The following is a 24,718-nucleotide window of genomic DNA, read 5'->3' as shown; positions in this document are numbered from 1 at the left end:
GCTCACCTTTCCAATCACCAAACACTGGAAAGCATGAACAATGTTATTTCACATACTTATGACGCCTGAAGCAAGCACACACCTTTTTATAGTTGACTTGTGACATGTTTTTATCCCAAATAAGGTATATCTCGTACTTATTCTTGCTCTTGCCTGCGCTCTAGTGGGGTGACTTACCATGCACCACTGGATATCAAGCTTATGGCAGAAGGGTAATGGTGCCATCTTGTGGTATCTAAATAAAATTGATTCACTAATGGGAGAATGTCATGTAGACTACCTGTATTCAGGTACAGTATCTGTGTTAGTCTACTACAACAACAAAATAACTCAATGAGTGATTAGATTGAACGAATCCGTAGGCCTAACAATGGCTAAGTAAATATCTGATACGTCTGAATGTCACGCAAAAGAACACAGACGAGGAACCTTTTGAAAAAGTTAAACCTGAAGTCACGCCCATCAGCAGGATGGAACGTTCAGATAGAAATATGAACAAATAATCTTCTCTAGGTCATAAGGAATCCAGCCTGGTCTCTAGACGTAACATAGTAAATGTCAATCGCGGACACTCAAATTAGTATGACTACTTTTCAGCTACTTTGCAACTACTTAGCATGTTATCTAACCCTTCCCCTAACCTTAACATTTTAACCCAAATCAACATTAGCCAGTTAGCTAACGTTAGCCACAACTAATTAGAATTTGTAACAAATCATACGTTTTGCGAATTCGTAACATATTGTACTTTTTGCAAATTCATAACATATCATATGAATTGTAATACGTAACATATCATACGAAATGATTGGTGGACATCCACAAATTAATACATACCATACTAAACGTAACATATGTGTATAGGATTTACGTACGGAATGCTCTGAAACCAGGTTGAAGAATCACGTTGACTATTCACATTTCTATCTGCAACGTTCGAAAACGTTTGGCAACTGAACGTGGCCTTGTTCATTATTCCGTGGGCGGGGAAAAGAGCACCTGTCCTTAGCTACGGGTGCGTTCGTAAATTCGCTCTGGCTATCTACTCCGATTTCAGAGCACTCTCGTCTGAGTGTGCCAGAGCGCAGAATAACTGATTAATTTACGAACGCTCAACACCAGTTGAATATGGCCGGTGTCAGTAAACGTCGGCAAAAAATAGTAATTAAATTGTTGCCAGCAGCACAGTTACAGTCACCAACGCTCTGGATAACATGAAAACAGTCTAACCAGCTCTGCTAGGGCGAGTGAAATGGTCAGAGTGTGTTCTCTCATTTGTGTCTGGAAGTAGCTAGCCAACGTTAGCGTGGGTGCTTGACTGCCGTTGTGTGTGTGGTCAGAACGCTCGGATCAACCCTACTCCTCGGCCAGAGCGTGTGCGCGCTGAACGCTCCGAGAGCCAAACGCTCTGAATTTAAGAACGCCCATAGCACACTCTAGATTGAATTTACGAACACACCCTATGGTGTATTCATGACAAAGGGAAGTCGCTTCAACAGGGAAGTAGTTTCACTTACAGCTTCTAATAGCCTAAGACGAATTGCTACTTCGATCAAGAAAAGCTTATTTGGAAGACGATTATTTACCTGGACGAAGGCTTCCACGGAAAAAACGATGAAAACGGTGTGGAGCGGTGGTGTATTGTTCCTACTGCTCGCGGTACTGGTCAGCGGTCAGTTGGAGGAAGAGAAACAAGGATGCCCTTGGGATGTGGACACCGACCCCGAACAAGGTCTTGACCCAAAATCCCTTGAAGCTGGAGCCAGACATTTGGCTCACCTGCCGGAGATATCAGACAGCAAGGGGTGTCAGGATGCTTGCTGCGGCAACCAGGACTGTCAGCTCGCTTTGGTTGGAACCCCAGCGGATGGAACTCCGGAGTGTTTTCTCGTCAGCTGCATGAAAGATGGAAAGGACGTCTGCGTTTTACAGTCCGATACACAGTTCAAGGTCTACCGCAAAAAGACGCAGCCCAAGACTACAAAAGTCGAAGTTGACGCTCTTAGTGAAGCTGTTGTCCCCAGGGAAGTCAACTCAACAGGTAGGCATATTGGCCTTTAATATAATGACAATTCAGGTGCGTCACTGGCACTTATAGGGACTGCCGTAGCCAAGGAGTCTAGGCTATATCAGCCCTTTGCCAATAGCCTTTTTTTTTTGGGGGGGTGAAATTAGGGTCATGAGGCAGAGGACCATTCCCCAGCTCTGTCCTGGTTTTGCAATCATTTTTGATCTAAGGAGTCATAGTGTAAGTTAAGCACTTTAGAAATTCAATATGACCTGGACTTTAGCCTCTCAGTCAGTTTAAAGTGAGAAAATGACACCACAGTATTGTCTCTTTATTTGCTTCTTCCAAGACACATTAACCCAGTGGCGACCAGTGCGCATTGTTCTGGATTTCATTCTCATTATTTATAGATCGATCAATGGTGCTGTGTTTGCATCTCACATACGCCATCCACTGCTTTGCATACAGTCATACATGTTGGTCATACATTCGTAGCCAGGTCAGGTTTGTTTTACAAAGTGGAAAAATTAGGAAATAGTGGTTTATCTGTGCCTGGGGTATTGACTCCTATTGGAGTTCACAGGAAGTTATTTTGTTTGAGTGTAGAAACTCCACCCCATTTCTCTGGCACGCACACTTACTTCCTGATAGGTGAGCTTTCATGGGGACAGATGGTGCTTTCAAGACAACTGGGAACATGGAAAACAACGAGGTCAAATTATGACGTCCGTGTTCTCCAGGTTGGAAAGTCGGAGCTCTAGAAAGAGGCCCGAGTTCCTGAGTTGGATGACCGTTAAAGATTATTCCCCGTCGGAGCTCGTTTTTTTCCGAGGACCCAGTTGTCTTGAATGCACTGAAGTCGGAAGTTGGAGATTTCCATGTTCCCACTTCCCAGTTGTTTTGAACGCGGCAACAGATTGGGCCAACCAGGTTTACATGTGCACTATACGATTGATTTGTGTAATAGGATGGAAAGTTCTTCTGAGGTGTAATAAAGTCGTGCTGAATGCAAATAATGTCCCAGAATATACATGTCTATAATAATGTGTGATAGGACATGCAAACATGCCTATAATACACATTTTCTCTCATTTGAAATGCTATGAACCACAATGTGGGTGCTGACAAGCGTGTTTTGACTGTCCTATGTGTCCACCCTGCTCCATAGGTGTGGAGAGACTCGGGTCTCAGCTCTTTTGTCATGTTTTGTTTGTCCATTCCAGCTCTCACGGTTTCACTCAGTATGTAAATCATAGGGAAATAAAGGCTTGAGAGAGCTACAGTAGGCTTACTAACTCTCCTCATAGAAAGGTGATTTTCTTTGGCAACTAAGCCCTCATCGTACATTTATTTATACTTCTATTATTTTGTATTGGTGTTAATCATATTTTCATCTTGACTGATGAAGTTCCTGATTTACTACTCTTTGACTATAAAAATGCCCCCCTTTTAAGCATGTAATTTAGGCGACAACGGAAAGGTTTCCTTGTGAATTGAGTTTATCATCATGACCCGCTTCAGTGTTAAACTCTCGTCGGCTCTTTCCTCCTACAGATAAGTGCCGCATGCCCATGGTAGTGGGTTCCTCCCAAACAACTCTGTTTTTTAAATATTTTTTTTATTGGTCCCATGTTTCATGAGCTGAAATAAAAGATCCCAGAAAGTTTCCATACACACAAAAAGCGTATTTCTCTCATTTTGTACACAAATTTGTTTACGTCCCTGTTAGTGAGCATTTCTGCTTTGCCAAGATAATCCATCCACCTGACAGATGTGGCATATCAAGAAGCTGATTAAACAGCATGATCATTAAACAGGTGCACCTTGTGCTGTGAACAATAAAAAGCCACTCTAAAATGTGCAGTTTTGTCACACAACACAATGCCACAGATGTCTCAAGTTTTGAGGGAGAATGCAATTGGCATGCTGACTGCAGGAATGTCCACCAGTCCTGTTGCCAAAGAATTGAATGTTCATTTCTCTACCATAAGCCGCCTCCAACGTCGTTTTAGAGATTTTGGATGTGGAGGACTGCTAACCATGCCAGCCCTCCACATCTGGCTTCTTCACCTGCGGGATCGTTTAGACCAGCCACCCGGACAGCTGATAAAACTGTGGGTTTGCACAACAGAATAATTTCTGCACAAACTGTCAGAAAACGTCTCAGGGAAGCTTATCTGTGTGCTCGTGGTCCTCACCAGGGTCTTGACCTTCGATGGCCACTGGCACGCTGGAGAAGTGTGCTCTTCATGGATTAATCCCTGTTTCAACTGTACCGGGCAGATGGCAGACAGACAAGTGTGTATGGCATCTTGTGGGCGAGCAGTTTGCTGATGTCAACGTTGTGAACAGAGTGCCCTGTGGTGGTGGGGTTATGGTATGGGCAGGCATAAGCTACGGACAATGAACACAATTGCATTTTAACTATGGCAATTTGAATGCACAGAGATACAGTGACGAGATCCTGAGGCCCATTGTCGTGCCATTCATCCGCCGCCATCACCTCATGTTTCAGCATGATAATGCACGGCCCCATGTCGCAAGGATCTGTACATAGTTATAATATAATAATATGCCATTTAGCAGACGCTTTTATCCAAAGCGACTTACAGTCATGCGTGCATAAATTTTTTGTGTATGGGTGGTCCCGGGGATCGAACCCACTACCTTGGCGTTACAAGCGCCGTGCTCTACCAGCTGAGCTACAGAGGACCAAAAAAAATAATAATCCCAGTTCTTCCATTGCCTGCATACTCACCAGACATGTCACCCATTGAGCATGTTTGGGATGATCTGGATCAACGTGTAAGACCGTGTGTTCTAGTTCCCGCCAATATCCAGCAACTTCGCACAGCCATTGAAAAGGAGTGGGACAACATTCCACAGGCCACAATCAACAGCCTGATCAACTTTATGCGAAGTGTCGCGCTGCATGAGGCAAATGGTGGTCACACCAGATACTGACTAGTTTTCTGATCCACGCCCGTACCTTTTTTTTTAAAGGTATCTGTGACCAACAGATGCATATCTGTCTTCCCAGTGATGTGAAATCCATAGATAAGGGCCTAATGGATTTATTTGACTAATTTCCTTATTTGAACTGTAACTCAGTAAAGTCTTTGATTGTTGCATGTTTGGTTATTTAAATATTTTTGTTCAGTATATTATTCTAACTCTCAACAGTAAATTGAGACCCCGACTGAGTTCCCCCCCCAAAATAAGTATTTTTTAAATTGATCCACAGGTGTGCCGCCAGTTGCCCATCCCTGCTGTAGGGTAATTCCACGTTAACAGAATTACGCTGAGACTCTAAAATGTTTGCCAAACAAAAATCATTGATTTCAAAGTGTAACAAACTGTACAACTCTATGCACAATGACTACATTTACTGGAAAAACTGTGCAAATGCAAAGTTTGGTAACATAATTACGATAAAATCTCCCTCAGTTTTATTCTGTTACAAACTTTGTCTCTGCACAGTTCTTCCTGTAAATGTGCTTTAAAAAACATTCTGTGGAAATTAAGTGGTCCTTGTGCATAGCGTTGTATGGTTTGTAAAACGTTGAAATCGATGGTATTTGTTTGGTATACATTTGAAAGTGGAAGAATCTGAGTCTCAGTGTAATTCCGTTACCTTGGAATTGCCCTGTAGGCCTCTGTGTTCATCTGTAAACAATCCCCCATTGTTAGAAAGAGGGGAAGTTCTAACGTGCATCACTGGTAGTTTACTGCATATACTGTTGTCCTTTAAAAAAAATAGTCAAAATAGCATCTCCTCCTTAAGGTCACAAGCCTTGTCAGTGGTCATACACAGAGCATTAAGCCTCTTGAAATGGTAACCTACTGTTAAACAAAGTGGCCCACTCCAAACCACAGAAACCTCCACCACAATGCACCCCATGGAGGGACAGGGAGACAGGCCAAAATTCATCTGTGGCTTGTGTTCAGACACACCCTCACTCCACTAGGATCCTGGCAACATCCTTAAGTGCTTCACATCAGTCCAACATGTTACTAGTCCAACTCCTGTCTCTGTTTCCTACTTTATGAGTAGGCTACTGAAAATATAATTTAGGGCTGTCCGAATTTTTTTATTTTTTATTATTAATAGGCCTAATAATAAATATTATTATTTGTCGTCTGTTCTTTCAACCAAACGATTGGCCGACATTTTTAAAGTGTATTTTTCCATATATAGACACATCCTATGTATTTTATTCAAATCAACTATATGCACTGAGCTTTTCTGATGCTTTAAGTGAACTGTTTGATTAAATAATTAAGACACAAATGACTAGAGGGAATCCGACTGCAATTGATTTGATTGTGCCGTCTGGCTCAGAGGAAAAAAAAGACAGCGAGTGACTGTGTGACTAGCACCCATTGTCTCTCTCCTCCCTGTTGCAGCGACCACCACAGAACATCAGTGTATAGCGCTGTCCATGTTGCTGAAGCTGCAACATAATTACAGCCATTTCTGTCTGAAAGATTGTGACCAAAATCCCTAATTTGTTTGGGAAAAACATTCCCTCAACCCTTGCTCTCTTTACATGACACATGTATGCTTCACATTTACGTGACCAATAGGGCCTGACCTATATCATAATCGCATCAATAAATTGGTTATAATAAACTCTGAACACCGTAACACGTGACAGCAAAATGGATGCAGAGGACGTGACAAAGAAACTTGAAATGGGGGAATGTTTACCGGTTGTGCAGAAGGTAAAGGGGAAGTCAGATGTGTGAATACATTTGACTAGTTGTGGCAAATACTGGAGATCAATGTGTGCCAAACAGGTGCTGCTAGATTACAAAATAATTTTTCTGACCGGTTGGAACAATGTAAACAACACTAAAATAAATGATAAGCGTGCCAGAGAGTCTGTTGTAAAGCCTTCATTACAGCAAAGACTAAAAACAGTCTCATTCATTCGTGAATGCAATTTCCGAAATGGAAGGGTTTAGGCCTATTTATTGTTTACACTAATTATTAAATGGCTGCTTTGTTATTTTAACTAATGCTTGATTGCATTTCACATCATGAATGACTCGTATGCTGTGTGATGACATGAACGAATAAATGATTGATTGATACAGTATATAAGTATTGAAATATAGGCCTGAGTAAGTTACGGTATTAAGACTAAAACAGGATGCGCTCTTAGGCCTACAGCTCGATGGTGGTTATACAAGGCTGCTATACTAAACCTACTAATGACATGATCATAATATTAATAATAATAACAAGGAGATCAAGGAAAAATAAGGATTATTATGATAGGCTATCAACCAAACACTCAAACAGGGAACAGAAACTGGATCTGTCTTACACTATATACTGTGCATTTGGAAAGTGTTCAGACCCCTTCACTGTTTCCACAATTTGTTACGTTACAGCCTTATTCTAAAATTGATTTAATAGTTTTTTCCCCCTCATCAATCTACACACAATATCCCATAATGACAAAGCAAAAACAGGTAGGAAGGTGAACCTTCACCCCAGTCTGAGGTCCTGAGCACTCAGGAGCAGGTTTTCATCAAGGATCTTGCTGTACTTTGCGCCGTTCATCTTTCTCTCGATCCTGACTAGTCTCCCAGTCCCTGCCTCTGAAGAATATCCCCACAGCATGATGCTGCCACCACCATGCTTCACCGTAGGGATGGTGTCTGGTTTCCTCCAGACTTGACGCTTGGCATTCAGGCCAAAGAGTTCAATCTTGGTTTCATCAGACCAGAGAATCTTGTTTCTCATGGTGTGAGAGTCCTTTAGGTGCCTTTTGGCAAACTCCAAGTAGGCTGTCATGTGCCTTTTACTGAGGAGTGGCTTTCGTCTGGCCACTCTACAATAAAGGCCTGATTGGTGGAGTGCTGCAGAGATGGTTGTGCTTCTGGAAGGTTCTCCCATTTCCACAGAAGAACTCTGGAGCTCTGTCATCGTGACCATCGGGTTCTTGGTCACCTCCCTGACCAAGGCCCTTCTCCCCCGATTGCTCAGTTTGGCCGGGCAGCCAGCTCTAGGAAGAGTCTTGGTGGTTCCAAACTTCTTCCATTTAAGAGTGATGGAGGCCAGTGTGTTCTTGGGAACCTTTAATGCTACAGACATCTTTTGGTACCCTTCCCCAAATCTGTGCCTCGACACAATCCTGTCTCGGAGCTCTACGGACAATACCTTCGACCTCATGGCTTGGGTTTTGCTCTGAAATGCACTGTCGACTGTGGGACCTTATATAGACAGGTGTGCGCCTTTCCAAATCATGTCCAATCAATTGAATTGACCACAGGTGGACTCCAAGTTGTACAAACATCTCAAGGATGATAAATGGAAACAGGATGCACCTGAGCTCAATTTCGAGTCTCATAGCAAAGGGTCTGAATACTTATGTAAATAAGGTATTTGTTTGATATTTCTAAACGTGTTTTCGCTGTAACATAAGTGCAGTCGCAAAAACCACCAAGCGCTATGATGAAACTGGCTCTCATGAGGACCGCCACAGGAAAGGAAGACCCAGAGTTACAGAGGATAAGTTCATTAGTTACCAGCCTCAGAAAATGCAGCCCAAATAAATGCTTTACAGAGTTCAAGTAACAGACTCATCTCAACATCAACTGTTCAGAGGAGACTGCGTGAATCAGGCCTTCATGGTTGAATTGCTGCAACGAAACCACTACTAAAGGACACCAATAATAAGAACAGACTTGCTTGGGCCAAGAAACCCAAGCAATGGACATTAGACCAGTGGAAATATGTCCTTTGGTCTGATCAGTCCAAATTTGAGATTTTTGGTTCCAACCACTGTGTCTTTGTGAGACGCAGAGTAGGTGAACGGATAATCTCTGCATGTGTGGTTCCCACCGTGAAGCAAGGAGGAGGAGGTGTGATGTTGTGGGGGTGCTTTGCTGGTGACACTGTCAGTGATTTATTTCGAATTCAAGGCACACTTAACCAGCATGACTACCACAGCATTCTGCAGCGATACGCCATCCCATCTGGTATGCGCTTGTTGGACTATCATTTGTTTTTCAACAGGACAATGACCAAAACACACCTCCAGGCTGTGTAAGGGCTATTTGACCAAGAAGGAGTGTGATGGAGTGCTACATCAGATGACCTCAACCCAATTGAGATGGTTTGGGATAAGTTGGACCGCAGAGTGAAGGAAAAGCAGCCAACAAGTGCTCAGCATATGCAGGAACTCCTTCAAGACTGTTGGAAAAGCATTCCAGGTGAAGCTGGTTGAGAGAATGTCAAGAGTGTGCAAAGCTGTCATCAAGGCAAAGGGTGGCTACTTTGAAGAATCTAAAATCTAAAATATATTTTGATTTGTTTAACACTTTATTGGTTACTACATGATTCCGTATGTGTTATTTCATAGTTTTGATGTCTTCACTATTATTCTACAATGTAGAAAATAGTAAAAATAAAGAAAAACCCTTGAATGAGTAGGTGTGTCCAAACTTTTGACTGGTACTGTACATACATACATACATTTACAGTACCAGTCAAAAGTTTGGACACCTACTCATTCAAGGATTTGTCTTTATTTTTACTGTTTTCTACATTGTAGAATAATAGTGAGCAGAGTTAACAGTGGGTCTTCCTTTCCTGTGGCGGTCCTCATGAGAGCCGGTTTCATCATAGCGCTTGATGGTTTTTGCGACTGCTTTGGAGACATTTTCAAAGTTCTTGACATTTTCCGGATTGACTGACCTTCATGTCTTAAAGTAATGATGGACTGTCGTTTCTCTTTGCTTATTTGAGCTGTTCTTGCCGTAGTATGGACTCTTTTACCAAATAGGGCTATCTTCTGTATACCACCCCTACTTTCTCACAACACAACTGATTGGCTCAAACCCATTAAGAAGGAAAAACATTCCACAAATTAACAAGGCACACATGTTAATTGAAATGCATTCCAGGTGATTACTTCATGAAGCTGGTTGAGAGAATGCCAAGTGTGCAAAGCTGTCATCAAGGCAAAGAGTGGCAATTTTGAAGAATCTAAAATATATTTAGATTTTTTAAACACTTTTTTTGGTTACTACATGATTCCATATGTGTTATTTCATAGTTTTGATGTCTTCACTATTATTCTACAATGTAGAAAATAGTAAAAATATAGAAAAACCCTGGAATGAGTAGCTGTGTCCGAACCTTTGACTGGTACTGTATGTATCTCACACACACACAAACACCCACACACACACTTTTGTGTGTGGGTGTGTATGTGGCCACCCCTTCAAATGAGTGGATTTGGCTATTTCAGCCACACCTATTGCTGACAGGTGTATAGAATTGAGCACACGGCCATGCAATCTCCATAGACACACATTGGCAGTAGAATGGCCTTACTGAAGAGCTCAGTGACTTTCAACATGCCACCTTCACAACAAGTTAGTTTGTAAAATTTTTGCCTTGCTAGAGCTGCCCCGGTCAACTGTAAGTGCTGTAATTGTGAAGTGGAAACGTCTAGGAGTAGCAACGGTTAGCCGCGAAGTGGTAGGCCACACAAGCTCACAGAACGGGACCACTGAGTGCTGAAGCACGTGGCGTGTAAAAATGGTCTGTCCTCGGTTGCAACACTCACTACCGAGTTCAGAACTGCCTCTGGAAGCAACGTCAGCACAATAACTGTTCGTCGGGAGCTTCATGGAATGGGTTTCCATGGCCGAGCAGCCGCACACAAGCCTAAGATCACCATGCGCAATGCCAAGCGTCGGCTGGAGTGGTGTAAAGCTCGCCGCCATTGGACTCTGGAGCAGTGGAGTGTTGAATCACACTTCACCATCTGGCAGTCCGACGGACGAATCTGGGTTTTTGGCGAATGCCAGGAGAACGCTACCTGCCCCAATGCATAGTGCCAACTATAAAGTTTGGTGGAGGAGGAATAATGGTCTGGAGCTGTTTTTCATGGTTCGGGCTAGGCCCCTTAGTTCCAGTGAAGGGTGGTCTTAACGCTACAGCATACAATGTCATTCTAGACTATTCTACTACTAAGCTAGTTAGTTTTACATCATCCTTTTGAGATGTAGAGTGCTTGTATCATGGGTGTGTGTCGTGTGCATAGCTAGTGTTATGATTGTTTCAGCTTACCCTATACCAAACCGCTTAAGCGACCTCTGTACGATGAGATGAACTGCATTTTTCACAAGGCCTTGGCCTGAGCCTGAGCCGTGCACTACAGAGTCTCGCATCATTCCATAATAATAAACTGTTCATTGTCAGGCTCTTGCAGTTGGAGCTAATGTGTATATATCTGGTCATATCTGTACTGTGCCTATAGTAGCTCAGGTTTACTTCCACGAACAACCAGTGAACCTCTTCTCTGGTTCCTTTGGTTCATGTGAACCTTCTGGCATTGTGTTTTCCAAATTCTTATTGGCCTCTAGTAGACGGGAGTGAGAAAGGAGATGGGTGACTAGTGAAAATGTCTTGCCAAAGGATCTGGCATATTCAAGTATGCAAAACAAAACAATGATCTGAAAACAAGATTCAAAGATGTCTGCAGAAAGAATGGGGTGTCTCTTTTGGTTATTAAACTACAGTAAGTAAATTGGATTTACACCCGGTAACAGAATTACAGTAACGGAATTTCATCATGGGTCCCTGATCTGTACTACACAGAAATGCATAATTATGGATATGAATGTAATTCTCTTCATGGTGATGTATCCTAAATAGGTACACAAAGGTAGAAATATGCAATATCCTCCTTTTGCATATTTGGGTATTATTCTAAACACTGGCTATTATTTTAATGAGCTCCGCCCCCAAACAAGACAATTTGGTTGGACCGGACCAAATCTGAACCAATTGTAGAGGTCTATGTTTCATAAGTTTGGACATCAAAGTACAGGTACAGTACCGTGTGCATGGTCAAAGAGCTATATTTACATGCCATCCAACAAATGTAAATGCCTGGAGTTTGTTAAACGGCATTGGCACTTGGATTGAAACCGGTGATCTTGTCAGATGACATGAAAATAGAGCTCTTTGGCCACGCAGACCTGTGGTGGCTTTAGTGTCAATAAGGATGCATGAGAAGAAAATAAACCCATACCTAATGTAAAATATAGTGGTGGATCTTTGATGTTATGGGTCTATTTTTCCTGGGGCCCTTGTTAAGGTCAATGGCATCATGAACTTGACCTTGTACCAGGACATTTTAGCCAAAAATATGGTTGCCTCAGCCAGGAGACTGAAATATGAAAAGTTCATATAAGATATTGAATGGTTAGTTATAACAGACATAGCCATGCCTCTGCCATCTTCCTAACTCCAGAACAAAGATCCACTCTCTCTATATATACACTCTGTAACCAGTCTCTCCACGAACATCTGGTAAACCTCCATGGACACTCCCTTTCTTTCATGTTATTACCCTTTACCCCAAGTCAGTATATCCTGTCCATCAATCATTTCTAAGATCAACACCAGTAATCTCCTTTAACGTGACGGAATGTAGACTCTGCGGCACCAAGCCACTTATCTACCAACTCTAACCTGGTCCACACGATACTATGCCATGACATCATTACAATTTCTTCTTTTGTGGTAAGTAAGATTACTTAACCCCCAACAATTCATATAAAATACAATATTCTCCCATCAGTAGTATATATACAGTGAGAGAAAAAAGTATTTGATCCCCTGCTGATTTTGTACGTTTTCCCACTGACAAAGAAATGATCAATCTATAATTTGAATGGTAGCTTTATTTGACTTAGTACTTGGTGGCAAAACTCTTGTTGGCAATCACAGAGGTCAGATGTTTCTTGTAGTTGGCCACCAGGTTTGCACACATCTCGAGGGATTTTGTCAAACTCCTCTTCACAGATCTTCTCCAAGTCATTAAGGTTTCGAGGCTGACGTTTGGTAACTCAAACCTTCAACTCTCTCCACAGATTTTCTATGGGATTAAGGTCTGGAGACTGGCTAGGCCACTCCAGGACCTAAATGTGCTTCTTCTTGAGCCACTCCTTTGTTGCCTTGGCCGTGTGTTTTGGGTCATTGTCATGCTGGAATACCCATCCACGACCCATTTTCAATGCCCTGGCTGAGGGAAGGAGGTTCTCACCCAAGATTTGACGGTACATGGCCCCGTCCATCGTCCCTTTGATGCGGTGAAGTTGTCCTGTCCCCTTAGCAGAAAAACACCCCCAAAGCATAATGTTTCCACCTCCATGTTTGACGGTGGGGATGGTGTTCTTGGGGTCATAGGCAGCATTCCTCCTCCTCCAAACACGGCGAGTTGAGTTGATGCCAAAGAGCTCCATTTTGGTCTCATCTGACCACAACACTTTCACCCAGTTCTCCTCTGAATCATTCAGATGTTCATTGGCAAACTTCAGACTGGTATTTATATGTGCTTTCTTGAGCAGGGGAGCCTTGCGGGCACTTTTTGGTACCCTTCCCCAGATCTGTTCCTCGACACAATCCTGTCTCGGAGCTCTATGGACAATTCCTTCCACCTTATGGCTTGGTTTTTGCTCTGACATGCACTGTCAACTGTGGGACCTTATATAGACAGGTGTGTGCCTTTCCAAATCTTGTCCAATCAATTGAATTTACCACATGTGGACTCCAATCAAGTTGTAGAAACATCTCAAGGATGATCAATGGAAACAGGATGCACCTGAGCTCAATTTTAAGTCTCATAGCAAAGGGTCTGAATACTTATGTAAATACGGTATTTCTGTCTTTGATTTTTAATACATTTGGACAAAAACAATCTGAAAACCTGTTTTCACTTTGGCATTATGGGGTATTGTGTGTAGATTAATGAGGGGGGGGGAAATAATTTAATCCGTTTTAGAATAAGGCTGTGACGTAACAAAATGTGGAAAAAGTCAAGGGGTCTGAATACTTTCCGAATGCACATACATGCATGCACATACATGCATACGTACAGACATACAGACATTGCATTTATTGTCTGTGTATCAAGTTTACAAACTATCATTTCAAGTTCATCAAAGTTTCATATCTTCAACTCCATTCAGTTCTCTAAATTCAGGTACTTTGACAGCTAGGAAAGGTAGAGGAGAACCGATAGATTCACTGTGGTAAACAGACGCTTCTGGCGGTTTCTGAAGCCAATGTTCTAATCAAATTGTATTTGTCACATGCGCCGAATACAACAGGTGTAGACCTTTCCGTGAAATGCTTACTTACAAGCCCTTAACCAACAATGCAGTTCAAGAAAGAGTTAAGAAAATATTTACTAAATAAATGAAAGTAAAAAAATACTATAATAAAAAGTAACACAATAAAATAACAATAACGAGGCTATATACAGGGGGTACCGGTACCGAGTCAATGTGCCGAGATACAGTTTAGTCGAGGCAATTTCTACATGTCGGTAGGGGTAAAGTGACTATGCATAGATAAACAGCGAGTAGCAGCAGTTTAAAAACAAAGGGAGGGGGAGGTGTCAATGTAAATAGTCCGGGTGGCCATTTGATTAATTGTTCAGGAGTCTTATGGCCTGGGGGTAGAAGCTGTTAAGGAGACTTTTGGTTCTAGACTTGGCACTCCGGTACCGCTTGCCATGCGGTAGCAGAGAGAACAGTCTATGACTTGGGTGACTGGAGTCTTTGACAATTTTTCTTCCTCTGACACCGCCTAGTTTATACAGTGGGGGGAACAAGTATTTGATACACTGCCGATTTTGCAGGTTTTCCTACTTACAAAGCATGTAGAGGTCTGTAATTTTTATCATAGGTACACTTCAACTGTGAGAGACGGAATCTAAAACAAAAATCCAGAAAATCACATTGTATGATTTTTAAGTAATTCATTTGCATTTTATTGCATGACATAAGTATTTGATACATCAGAAAAGCAGAACTTAATATTTGGTACAGAAACCTTTGTTTGCAATTACAGAGATCATACGTTTCCTGTAGGTCTTGACCAGGTTTGCACACACCGCAGCAGGGATTTTGGCCCACTCCTCCATACAGACCTTCTCCAGATCCTTCAGGTTTCGGGGCTGTCGCTGGGCAATACGGACTTTCAGCTCCCTCCAAAGATTTTCTATTGGGTTCAGGTCTGGAGACTGGCTAGGCCACTCCAGGACCTTGAGATGCTTCTTACGGAGCCACTCCTTAGTTGCCCTGGCTGTGTGTTTCGGGTCGTTGTCATGCTGGAAGACCCAGCCACGACCCATCTTCAATGCTCTTACTGAGGAAAGGAGGTTGTTGGCCAAGATCTCGCAATACATGGCCCCATCCATCCTCCCCTTAATACGGTGCAGTCGTCCTGTCCCCTTTGCAGAAAAGCATCCCCAAAGAATGATGTTTCCACCTCCATGCTTCACGGTTGGGATGGTGTTCTTGGGGTTGTACTCATCCTTCTTCTTCCTCCAAACACGGCGAGTGGAGTTTAGACCAAAAAGCTCTATTTTTGTCTCATCAGACCACATTACCTTCTCCCATTCCTCCTCTGGATCATCCAGATGGTCATTGGCAAACTTCAGACGGGCCTGGACATGCGCTGGCTTGAGCAGGGGGGACCTTGCGTGCGCTGCAGGATTTTAATCCATGACGGCGTAGTGTGTTACTAATGGTTTTCTTTGAGACTGTGGTCCCAGCTCTCTTCAGGTCATTGACCAGGTCCTGCCGTGTAGTTCTGGGCTGATCCCTCAACTTCCTCATGATCATTGATGCCCCACGAGGTGAGATCTTGCATGGAGCCCCAGACCGAGGGTGATTGACCGTCCTCTTGAACTTCTTCCATTTTCTAATAATTGCGCCAACAGTTGTTGCCTTCTCACCAAGCTGCTTGCCTATTGTCCTGTAGCCCATCCCAGCCTTGTGCAGGTCTACAATTTTAACCCTGATGTCCTTACACAGCGCTCTGGTCTTGGCCATTGTGGAGAGGTTGGAGTCTGTTTGATTGAGTGTGTGGACAGGTGTCTTTTATACAGGTAACGAGTTCAAACAGGTGCAGTTAATACAGGTAATGAGTGGAGAACAGGAGGGCTTCTTAAAGAAAAACTAACAGGTCTGTGAGAGCCGGAATTCTTACTGGTTGGTAGGTGATCAAATACTTATGTCATGCAATAAAATGCAAATTAATTACTTAAAAATCATATAATGTGATTTTCTGTTCTCAAATTGTAAATCGCTCTGGATAAGAGCGTCTGCTAAATGACAAAAATCTAAAATGTTTAGTTTGACGTGTTAGTTTCAAGGCTCTGGCAAGGATAGTAATTTTTAAGGTTAGCGTGTGACTGACTGGGTTAAGACTGTTAGCCTGATGCGCTAAAGCCTAGGCATTGGTCCTGTGACTTGAATGGGTCAAGGAAGAGGTCAAAGGGGGGGTGAAGTGTAACACAGGTGGTTCGGCGACCATACTCGTGTGATGAGTAACTTGAGACCTGAAAAGTTGCATTGTCTGGCACACAGGAGACCTGGGTTAGAACCCCATCAGTCAAACTCACACGTCTTCAGGTCTCAGGCAAGGTTGCTCATCACATGCATTAAATTGGGTGCACAGATCCTTCTGCTTCTGTTTGCCACAGTAAGTGTTGTTGTAGGCCTGATTCCGAACCCAGTCAGTTCTATTGGTGCCGTGATCTCTGAGTATGAGGTCAAAGGGGGGTGAAATGTAACTGAGGTGGTTCGATGAACCACTCTCTTTTGATGAGTAACTTTGCTGAAGACTTGTTAGCTTCATGATCTCATCCCTATGGGCTTTAGCTAAGTTGGATAACACAGTCTTGTGACATGCAGGAGACCTGGTTCGAACCCAGTCAGTCCCAAGAGCAAGATTAATAGGAAAATAGTGGAAAAGCTATCCTTAGAAGGGCTACGACAGGGCTATTCAACTGTATTCTTATGGGGGCCTAATTGTTTTTGTGACACTAACTTCTATCGCGGCCTGTGATCCTCATAGAGGGCACAACAATATTCCAGAGAGCCTTTCGGGAACAGGGTCATAATAGTTTATAGCTGAAATGGTTTGAACTTTATATCCAAATTCAGAGGAAGAAAATAAGTTCTACATGCCACATTGACTTCAGAAACCGCCAGAAGCTTTTGTTAACCACAGTGAGCGTTTAATTCTATCTGAATCTGAATGCATCTGAGAAGTTTAATATATGTAAACTTGATACACAGACAATGAATGCAATATCTACCATATTGAAACAGAATATATAAATATAGAATTTTAGTATTCTATTAAATTGAAATGTAATTACAAAAATTACAGTATAATGTCTCGATGTGTTTCGGTGTTCATATGACTGACTTTCTGTTGGACCAAATTAAAATAGCGAGTTGAAACCGCTTGTCAGAGAGGAAGTGATCTCATCTTTGTTGTGTGAGTGACAGTGGGAGGGGCTGTGTCTGTGTCTGTGTGTGTGTGTGTGTGTGTGTGTGTGTGTGTGTGTGTGTGTGTGTGAACAGAGAGGAAGAGGCGAAGCGAGAGGTTTCAATCTCGCCAAAATCTGTCCAAAATAAGACCAATTTGTTTCTATGGACACATTGGATCATTGGTTAATAACAGGGAAGATTATTTTCCAATGCCAAAAGTAGTGATGTGGGCCTGTTCAAGTACACTGGCTGGGAAGCATGCAATTTTTACGGCACAAAGGTCAACATACTGTACCCATGGTGACAGTGAAGTGTGGGATCACTGTAATTCAAACATTTTTGACTGACGTTAAAATGGGTCCCTAGCTGCCAGTCCTGAGGATCCTGCCAGTTCTAAGGATCTCCTTCCCAAGATGACATCAGATGACTTTATCGGCAAGTTGTCTATTTCTCTCACTCCTCTTTCTGTTTCTTTTTATTCCTGTTGACTTCCCTTTCCTGTAAATTCAATTGAAAACACTCAACTTCCTGTCATGTGTTTAGTGAATAATATGCTCTCTCTCTCCTTCCTAATTCTCTCTTAATCTCTGTCACTTCCTGTTTTAGTGGTGCTGACCTCTGACCCTTTTCTCCTGTCCAATTAGAGCTGTGTCAGGCCAATCCAGACACAGGGCCGTGCCGCGCCTCTCATCGCCACTACTACTACGACAGCTCCACCGGCACCTGCCAGCCCTTCACCTACGGAGGCTGCCTTGGCAACAAGAACAACTATGATACCGCCGAGAGGTGCCTCGCCACCTGCACAGGTGCTCTTCAACCTCCTCCCATTATTACCTGACACTTCTCACCTCCCACCAACCCCAACAGGCCTCCCCACCCAGCAACCCCTCTCTCTCTTACATTGACTTCTTTTGCATCTTTCCAGTGACCGTCATCCCTGGCTCTAAGGGAAGGAAAGGGTCTGATGCAGACAAACCTACAGATGACAAGAGGATTGAATATAAAGGTAACTGGATAGAGGACATATTTCTGCAGTATGGCTTTTGGCTAGCTCCTTTAGGTTGAGGTTCAGTGTAAACCATTCCCCCTGCACAGTGTAGTTAGCTGTTCTGGGATCAGTCTCAAACATGTCCTTCCTGATGTGATAGCCTTTTTCACAAGTTGTGGTCTGCAGGTTTGATATCAGTTCTGATTGTCCCCTGGTCCTCTTTTCCTCCACAGATGCTTGCATGGTGCCCTCGGACTCAGGCCCTTGCCGCGCTGCCTTCAGTATGTACTACTTTGTCCCCAGAACTAGCTCCTGCCAGTTATTCGTGTACGGTGGCTGCAAAGGAAACCACAACCGCTACAGCACACTGGACGAATGCATGGCCCGTTGCACTGGAGAGGACGGTAAGGATAGACTGCATTTCAGTGACAAATAGGATGAGATTATAAATTGTGTGGTTATGGGAGTGATTAAGTTAGCTTCAGGCGTCTCACAGAGTTTGAAAGCCCCCTTGGAATTTTTCACATTTTGTTGCGTGACAAAGTGGGATTGAAATGGATTTAGTTATGATTTTTTTGTCATTGATCTACACAAAATACTTTATAATGTCAAAGTGTAAAGAAAGCCTAAATTAGTTAAGGAGTCAAATTTGGCTTAACAAATCACATAAGTTACATGGACTCACTCTGTGTGAAATAATAGGGGTTGACATGATTTTTTACTCCTTCCTCTGTCCCCCATACACAAAGACCAGGGAGCTTTTCGATAGCTTCATAAAGAAGTGCAGTCATTGGTAGATGGGGAACAATAACAAATGTAATATCTCTTTAAGCATTGTAAAGTTAATAATTATGCTGTGGATTATGTATTAAACCAGGACAACTTCACTCTTTGGTCTTGGCCATGGTGGAGAGTTTGCGAATAATCGCACCAACTGTTGTCACCTTCTCAACTTTTTTCCCTCACTGTAGCAGGCGTAAAAGAAACAGACCGGACAAGTAGCAATGGATTATGGTCATTGTAGTTAATTATCACTTTTTCTGTGCTAAGCTATGTAGAACATTGGCCTGTTGGAAACTACAACTCCATACTACATCGCACAGTTCGGGCATGATCATATTTATCTTTAGAGAAACTGCAGCGCAATAGAGCTCGCCAGCTTGTAGTCCTAAAACCCGTAAATGAGTTACCTCTGGTTTGTTCAGCCATTCCTATAGGGAAATAATAATAGGGTTTTGGGATAAACTGCCAAAATAAGGTCTGAGGTTAACACCGGCTTAGGAGATCTTTATACGTTTTGTTCTATGAGATAATATCAGTAGGTTAATGTGACCTTTATGAATTATGAAAAGTTCACAGCGATATTAGCTGATGAAGATTATCTCATAGAACAAAACATATAACATCTCCTAAGCCTGTGTTTACCACAAACCTTATTTTTGGCATTTATCCAAAGACTACATTTATTTCCACATAGGCTTTGTCCAACGAACCATGGCGGAGTTGAGGCGTCCGCATGCTTCCCAGCCGAAACAGTTCAGAAGAGTTTGTGCATATATTATGACAACATTTTCCAACGTTTTGGACTTCGGTGAGGGTGTTCGGGCACATCATCTTTTTTTCTAGAGGCAAGCCGAAGTTTGGAGACGAAGTCTACGCCCCTTCGTCAGTGATTTGGTCAACAGTAGGGTTTCATTCATTGACTCGTTTTCATGCAAATCTTTTCATTCAGAAATACTGCACCACACATCTTGGTTAGATGTAAAATTGCGCGACTAAGATCTCCTCTGCAAAAAAAGTAAAAATGAATGACAGATTTGGAGTAATCTTAGATTAATTCTGACTATTTTGAGGAAGTGTATACTGGCTCAAAATGGACAAACAGTACTATTGGCGCTTTTCAAGCGAAGGTCTTTTTAAGGAAGTATGCAAGCACACCCGTTTGGCTAGGTGCCAGCCGAACTGAAGCATGCTGATTTCTTTAGTGCCTACAAAAAGACGCCAATACTATTTCTCTCTGTGTGCATTGAGCTCACATAATTTTTTTTAACTAAATGGAATTAAAATAATATCAACATCGGTCAATTTGTTGTTTTAAAAATGAAAAATAACCGACATTTCAGTTAATCGCTCAGCACTAAACCACGATAATGACCTAAATGACCGACTGAAAAGAAGAATAAGACTATTCCAAAAAATGCATTAAAGGAATAAACTTTTTTGCCTAAATACAAAGCCATATGTTTGGGGCAAATCCAACAGAACACGTCACTGAGTAACTGCCGCCTTATTTTGAAGCATGGTGGTGGCTGCATCATGGTATGGGTATACTTGACATCGGCAAAGACTGGGGAGCTTTTCAGAATAAAATAAATGGGATTGAGCTAAGCAAATGCAAAATCCTAGAGTTCAGTATGCTTTACGCCAGACACTGGGAGAGGAATTCACCTTTCCTACTTGGAGACAATGAAATGTGAGCGTTCAATGCCTGCACAATCTAATACTGATGTTCTTCAGACTTTCAATAGTCAAGTTAACGGCAGGTAGCTTAGTGGGTAAGAGCGTTGTGCCAGTAACCGAAAGGTCGCTGGTTCTAATCCCCGAGCCAACTAGGTGAAAAGTCTGTCGATGTGCCCTTGAGCAAGGCACTTAACCCTAATTGCTCCTGTAAGTCGCTCTGGATAAGAGCGTCTGCTAAATGACAAAAAAAAAAAAAAAAAAAAAAAAGATGAGATTTGGAAGGATGTTCACGTGAGGCAAGGATGATGTGGATGTAGTGACATTTTTCTCTTTTCTGATTCCATCATTTTCACAGGCGAGCATGGGCAACGCAATGGCCGTAACCGCATGACACCAGGTAAGCTAGCCTTCCTTAAGTTCTAGACTGGCTGAGAGGTTTAAAGGGTTGTGTTCCAGCGGGTGTGATATGGCAGCTCTTAACAGTTGTGCACCGGGGCCTCCCATTCCTCTTTCTATTCTGGTTAGAGACAGTTTGCGCTGTTCTGTGAAGGCAGTAGTACACAGCGTTGTACGAGATCTTCCGTTTCTTGGCAATTTCTCGCATGGAATAGACTGACGAGAACAAGAATAGACTGACGAGTTTCAGATGAAAGTTATTTGTTTATGGCAATTTTGAGCCTGTAATCGAACCAACAATTGCTGATGCTCCAGATACTCAACTAGTCTCAAGAAGGCCAGTTTTTTTGATTCTTTAATCAGCACAACAGTTTTCAGCTGTGCTAACATAATTGCAAAAGGGTTTTCTAATGATCAATTAGCCTTTTAAAATGATAAACTTGGATTAGCAAACACAATGTGCCATTGGAACACAGGACTGATGGTTGCTGATAATGGACCTCTGTACGCCTATGTAGATATTCCATTAAAAACCCAGCCGTTTCCAGCTACAATAGCCATTTACAACATTAGCAATGTCTACTCTGTATTTCTGATCAATTTGATGTTATTTTAATGGACAAAAAACATTGCTTTTTTTTTCGAAAACAAGGACATTTCTAAGTGACCCCAAACTTTTAAACGGTAGTGTAATTCAATTTGTCCAAATACTTATAGCACCTTCAAATAGGAGGACTAGATACATAAAGTGATTTCATTTCTAAACGGTAAAACTGATATTTATGAAAATACCCCAGAATAAAAGTTCTGTACTATTGCCTCATATAAAACATTTGATCTCAAATCCAAAATGCTGGAGTATAGAGCCAAATTAAAAGTTTTAGCTACGCTGTCCAAATAAATACGTAGGGGAGTGTACTTTAATAAAGTAAATGCATCCCTCCCTCCCCTCCAGCGTTCTTCCTGGTGGCTACGCTGGCTGTTATTTCAGCCCTCATCCTGGTGGGTCTGATCCTCATAACCATCCGGCGCTCCAGACTGCAGTGTGGCCACCGCCTCCTCAGCAACAAGGAGGACCTGCTGCCCTACAAGCAGCTGTCGGAGGAGCAGCTGCCCGAGGAAGAGCTCCCCAAAGTAGGCACCGTACCATAAGGAGGGAGCCCCCCCTGCTCCTGTGTAGCTCCATGGAGCCACAGTCGCCTTACTCCACTGTCACTTCCCATTCCAAATATCACTGACCCAGAATGCCTGCATCTGCTGGTTGTCAAGGGATGTATTCATATACGATGGGAAGTTGTTCATTTGTTAATTGTGGCTTTTTGTCCAAATAGCCACTGTACTAATTACGTAGATAAATTGATAGGTAAATTACTAATACATGCACACCTGAGAGGTGTTTAGGCCAGGGTTTGGGGTTTTAGTGAGTGCTTGACTTTTTCAGATCATAGTGAATTTCTGCTGCTGTCATTACTTTTGTTTATTTAAAAGGCTGAAATTTTGACGGGCAGTCTCCCAGACACAGATTAAGCCTAATCCTGGAGTAAAACACAAACTCAGTGGAGATTCTCCATTTAAATGCTTTTTAGTCCAGGATTAGGCACGTCAATATGTGTCTGGAAAACCTCCCCTGAATGTGGTTTTAAAACCCTTTTGTAAACTTCGCTTTAGTTAATGAACAAACTGCTATACTATGTGCACACTGTTTAACTGAGATGTTATTTTGTACACCTATATTCAGTGGCAATTTTGCCTTTTAAATCAAAATATAATCAAGGCAATTTAACGAATTAATACAATATTTAATGTAACATATTTTACTTACAATTTAAGAGGCGAGCACATAATTTCAATCTTAAACGTGACATGGATGACATTACCATTATTTTCATGACTTAGACTAATACCAAACACTTATCTCCTCTCATATAGAATGTAAATGTTCAGTCGCTTATTGTGGGCTTTCCTGTTCTGCTACCTGTAACTCAGCAGAGAGATACAGCTCTGGAAAACATTAAGAGACCACTGCAAATTTTTCTTAAATCAGCATCTCTACATGTATGACAGCCATTCCATTCCAGTGTCTGTTGAATTCCAACACAGGCACACCTCATTCTACTGAATTGGGTACTGATTAGGTGATCACATGAACCAAATCTTATTTAATGAGGAAAAGTATAAAAACCACTGCTGTGGTCATCACTATCCTCTTGCAAAAGGACCAGCTGGATGGCAAAAATTAATAAAAAAATAACTATTGACCATGCCAAAAGAGTTGAAAAGGAAAGTTTTGAGTGAGGAAAAGAAGGGTTCATTTCTGGCTTTACTGGCAGAGGGATACAGTGAGCGTCAGGTTGCTTCCATCCTTAAAATTTAAAAGACGGCGGTTCATAAGAACAAGGTCAAGCAGCAGACATTGGGGACAACAAAGCTAAGGACCAGCAGAGGGCGAAAACGACTCTCTACTGACCGGGATGACCGCCAACTCATTCGAACGTCACTCAACAACCGTAGGATGACATCAAGTGACCTACAAAAAGAATGGCAAACGGCAGCTGGGGTGAAGTGCACGGCGAGTTCGAAACATGCTCCTAGGGGCAGGGCTGAAGTCGTGCAAAGCTAGAAAAAAGCCCTTCATCAATGAGAAGCAAAGAAGAGCCAGGCTGAGGTTTGCAAAAGACCATAATGATTGGACCGTAGAGGACTGGAGTAAGGTCATCTTCTCTGATGAATCCAATTTTCAGCTTTGCCCAACACCTGGTCATCTAATGGTTAGATGGAGACCTGGAGAGGCCTACAAGCCACAGTGTCTCGCACCCACTGTGAAATTTGGTGGAGGATCGGTGATGATCTGGGGATGCTTCAGCAATGCTGGAATCGGGCAGATTTGTCTTTTGAAGGACGCATGAATCAAGCCACGTACAAGGTTGTCCTGGAAGAAAACTTGCTTCCTTTTGCTCTGACATTGTTCCCTAACTCTGAGGATTGTTTTTTTCCAGCAGGAAAATGCTCCATGCCACACAGCCAGGTCAATCAAGGTGTGGATGGAGGACCACCAGATCAAGACCCTGTTATGGCCAGCCCAATCTCCAGACCTGAACCCCATTGAAAACTTCTGGAATGTTATCAAGAGGAAGATGGATGGTCACAAGCCATCAAACAAAGCCGAGCTGCTTGAATTTGTGCGCCAGGACTGGCATAAAGTCACCCAACATCAATGTGAAAGACTGGTGGAGAGCATGCCAAGACCCATGAAAGCTGTGATTGAAAATCAGGGTTATTCCACCAAATATTCTCCTTAGTTAAAACATTAGTATTGTGTTGTTTAAAAATGAACATGAACTTATTTTCTTTGCATTATTCGAGGTCTGACAACACTGCATCTTTTTTGTTATTTTGACCAGTTGTCATTTTCTGCAAATAAATGCTCTAAATGACAATATTTTTATTTGGAATTTGGGAGAAATGTTGTCAGTAGTTTATAGAATAAAACAAAAATGTTAATTTCACCCAAACACATACCTATAAATAGTAAAACCAGAGAA

The 24,718-nt window shown here is 42.3% G+C and overlaps 1 protein-coding gene across 1 annotated transcript; it reads left to right on the top strand.

Moving 5' to 3' along the window:
• Nucleotides 1-1,407: 1,407 nt before the first annotated feature.
• Nucleotides 1,408-23,263, top strand: LOC121562898 (papilin). The gene is made up of 7 exons (XM_041875042.2): nt 1,408-2,041; nt 17,699-17,767; nt 17,977-18,138; nt 18,258-18,338; nt 18,554-18,724; nt 21,136-21,177; nt 22,132-23,263. Exons 1-7 carry the CDS (start codon nt 1,474-1,476, stop codon nt 22,326-22,328), a joined length of 1,290 nt encoding a protein of 429 aa, XP_041730976.1. The 5' UTR covers nt 1,408-1,473; the 3' UTR covers nt 22,329-23,263.
• Nucleotides 23,264-24,718: the final 1,455 nt, after the last annotated feature.

The sequence above is a fragment of the Coregonus clupeaformis genome, chromosome 5 (genome assembly GCF_020615455.1).
Source record: "Coregonus clupeaformis isolate EN_2021a chromosome 5, ASM2061545v1, whole genome shotgun sequence".
NCBI lineage: Eukaryota > Metazoa > Chordata > Actinopteri > Salmoniformes > Salmonidae > Coregonus > Coregonus clupeaformis.
Note: the sequence above shows the minus strand (reverse complement) of the source record. Positions and strands in the feature narration are given on the sequence as shown.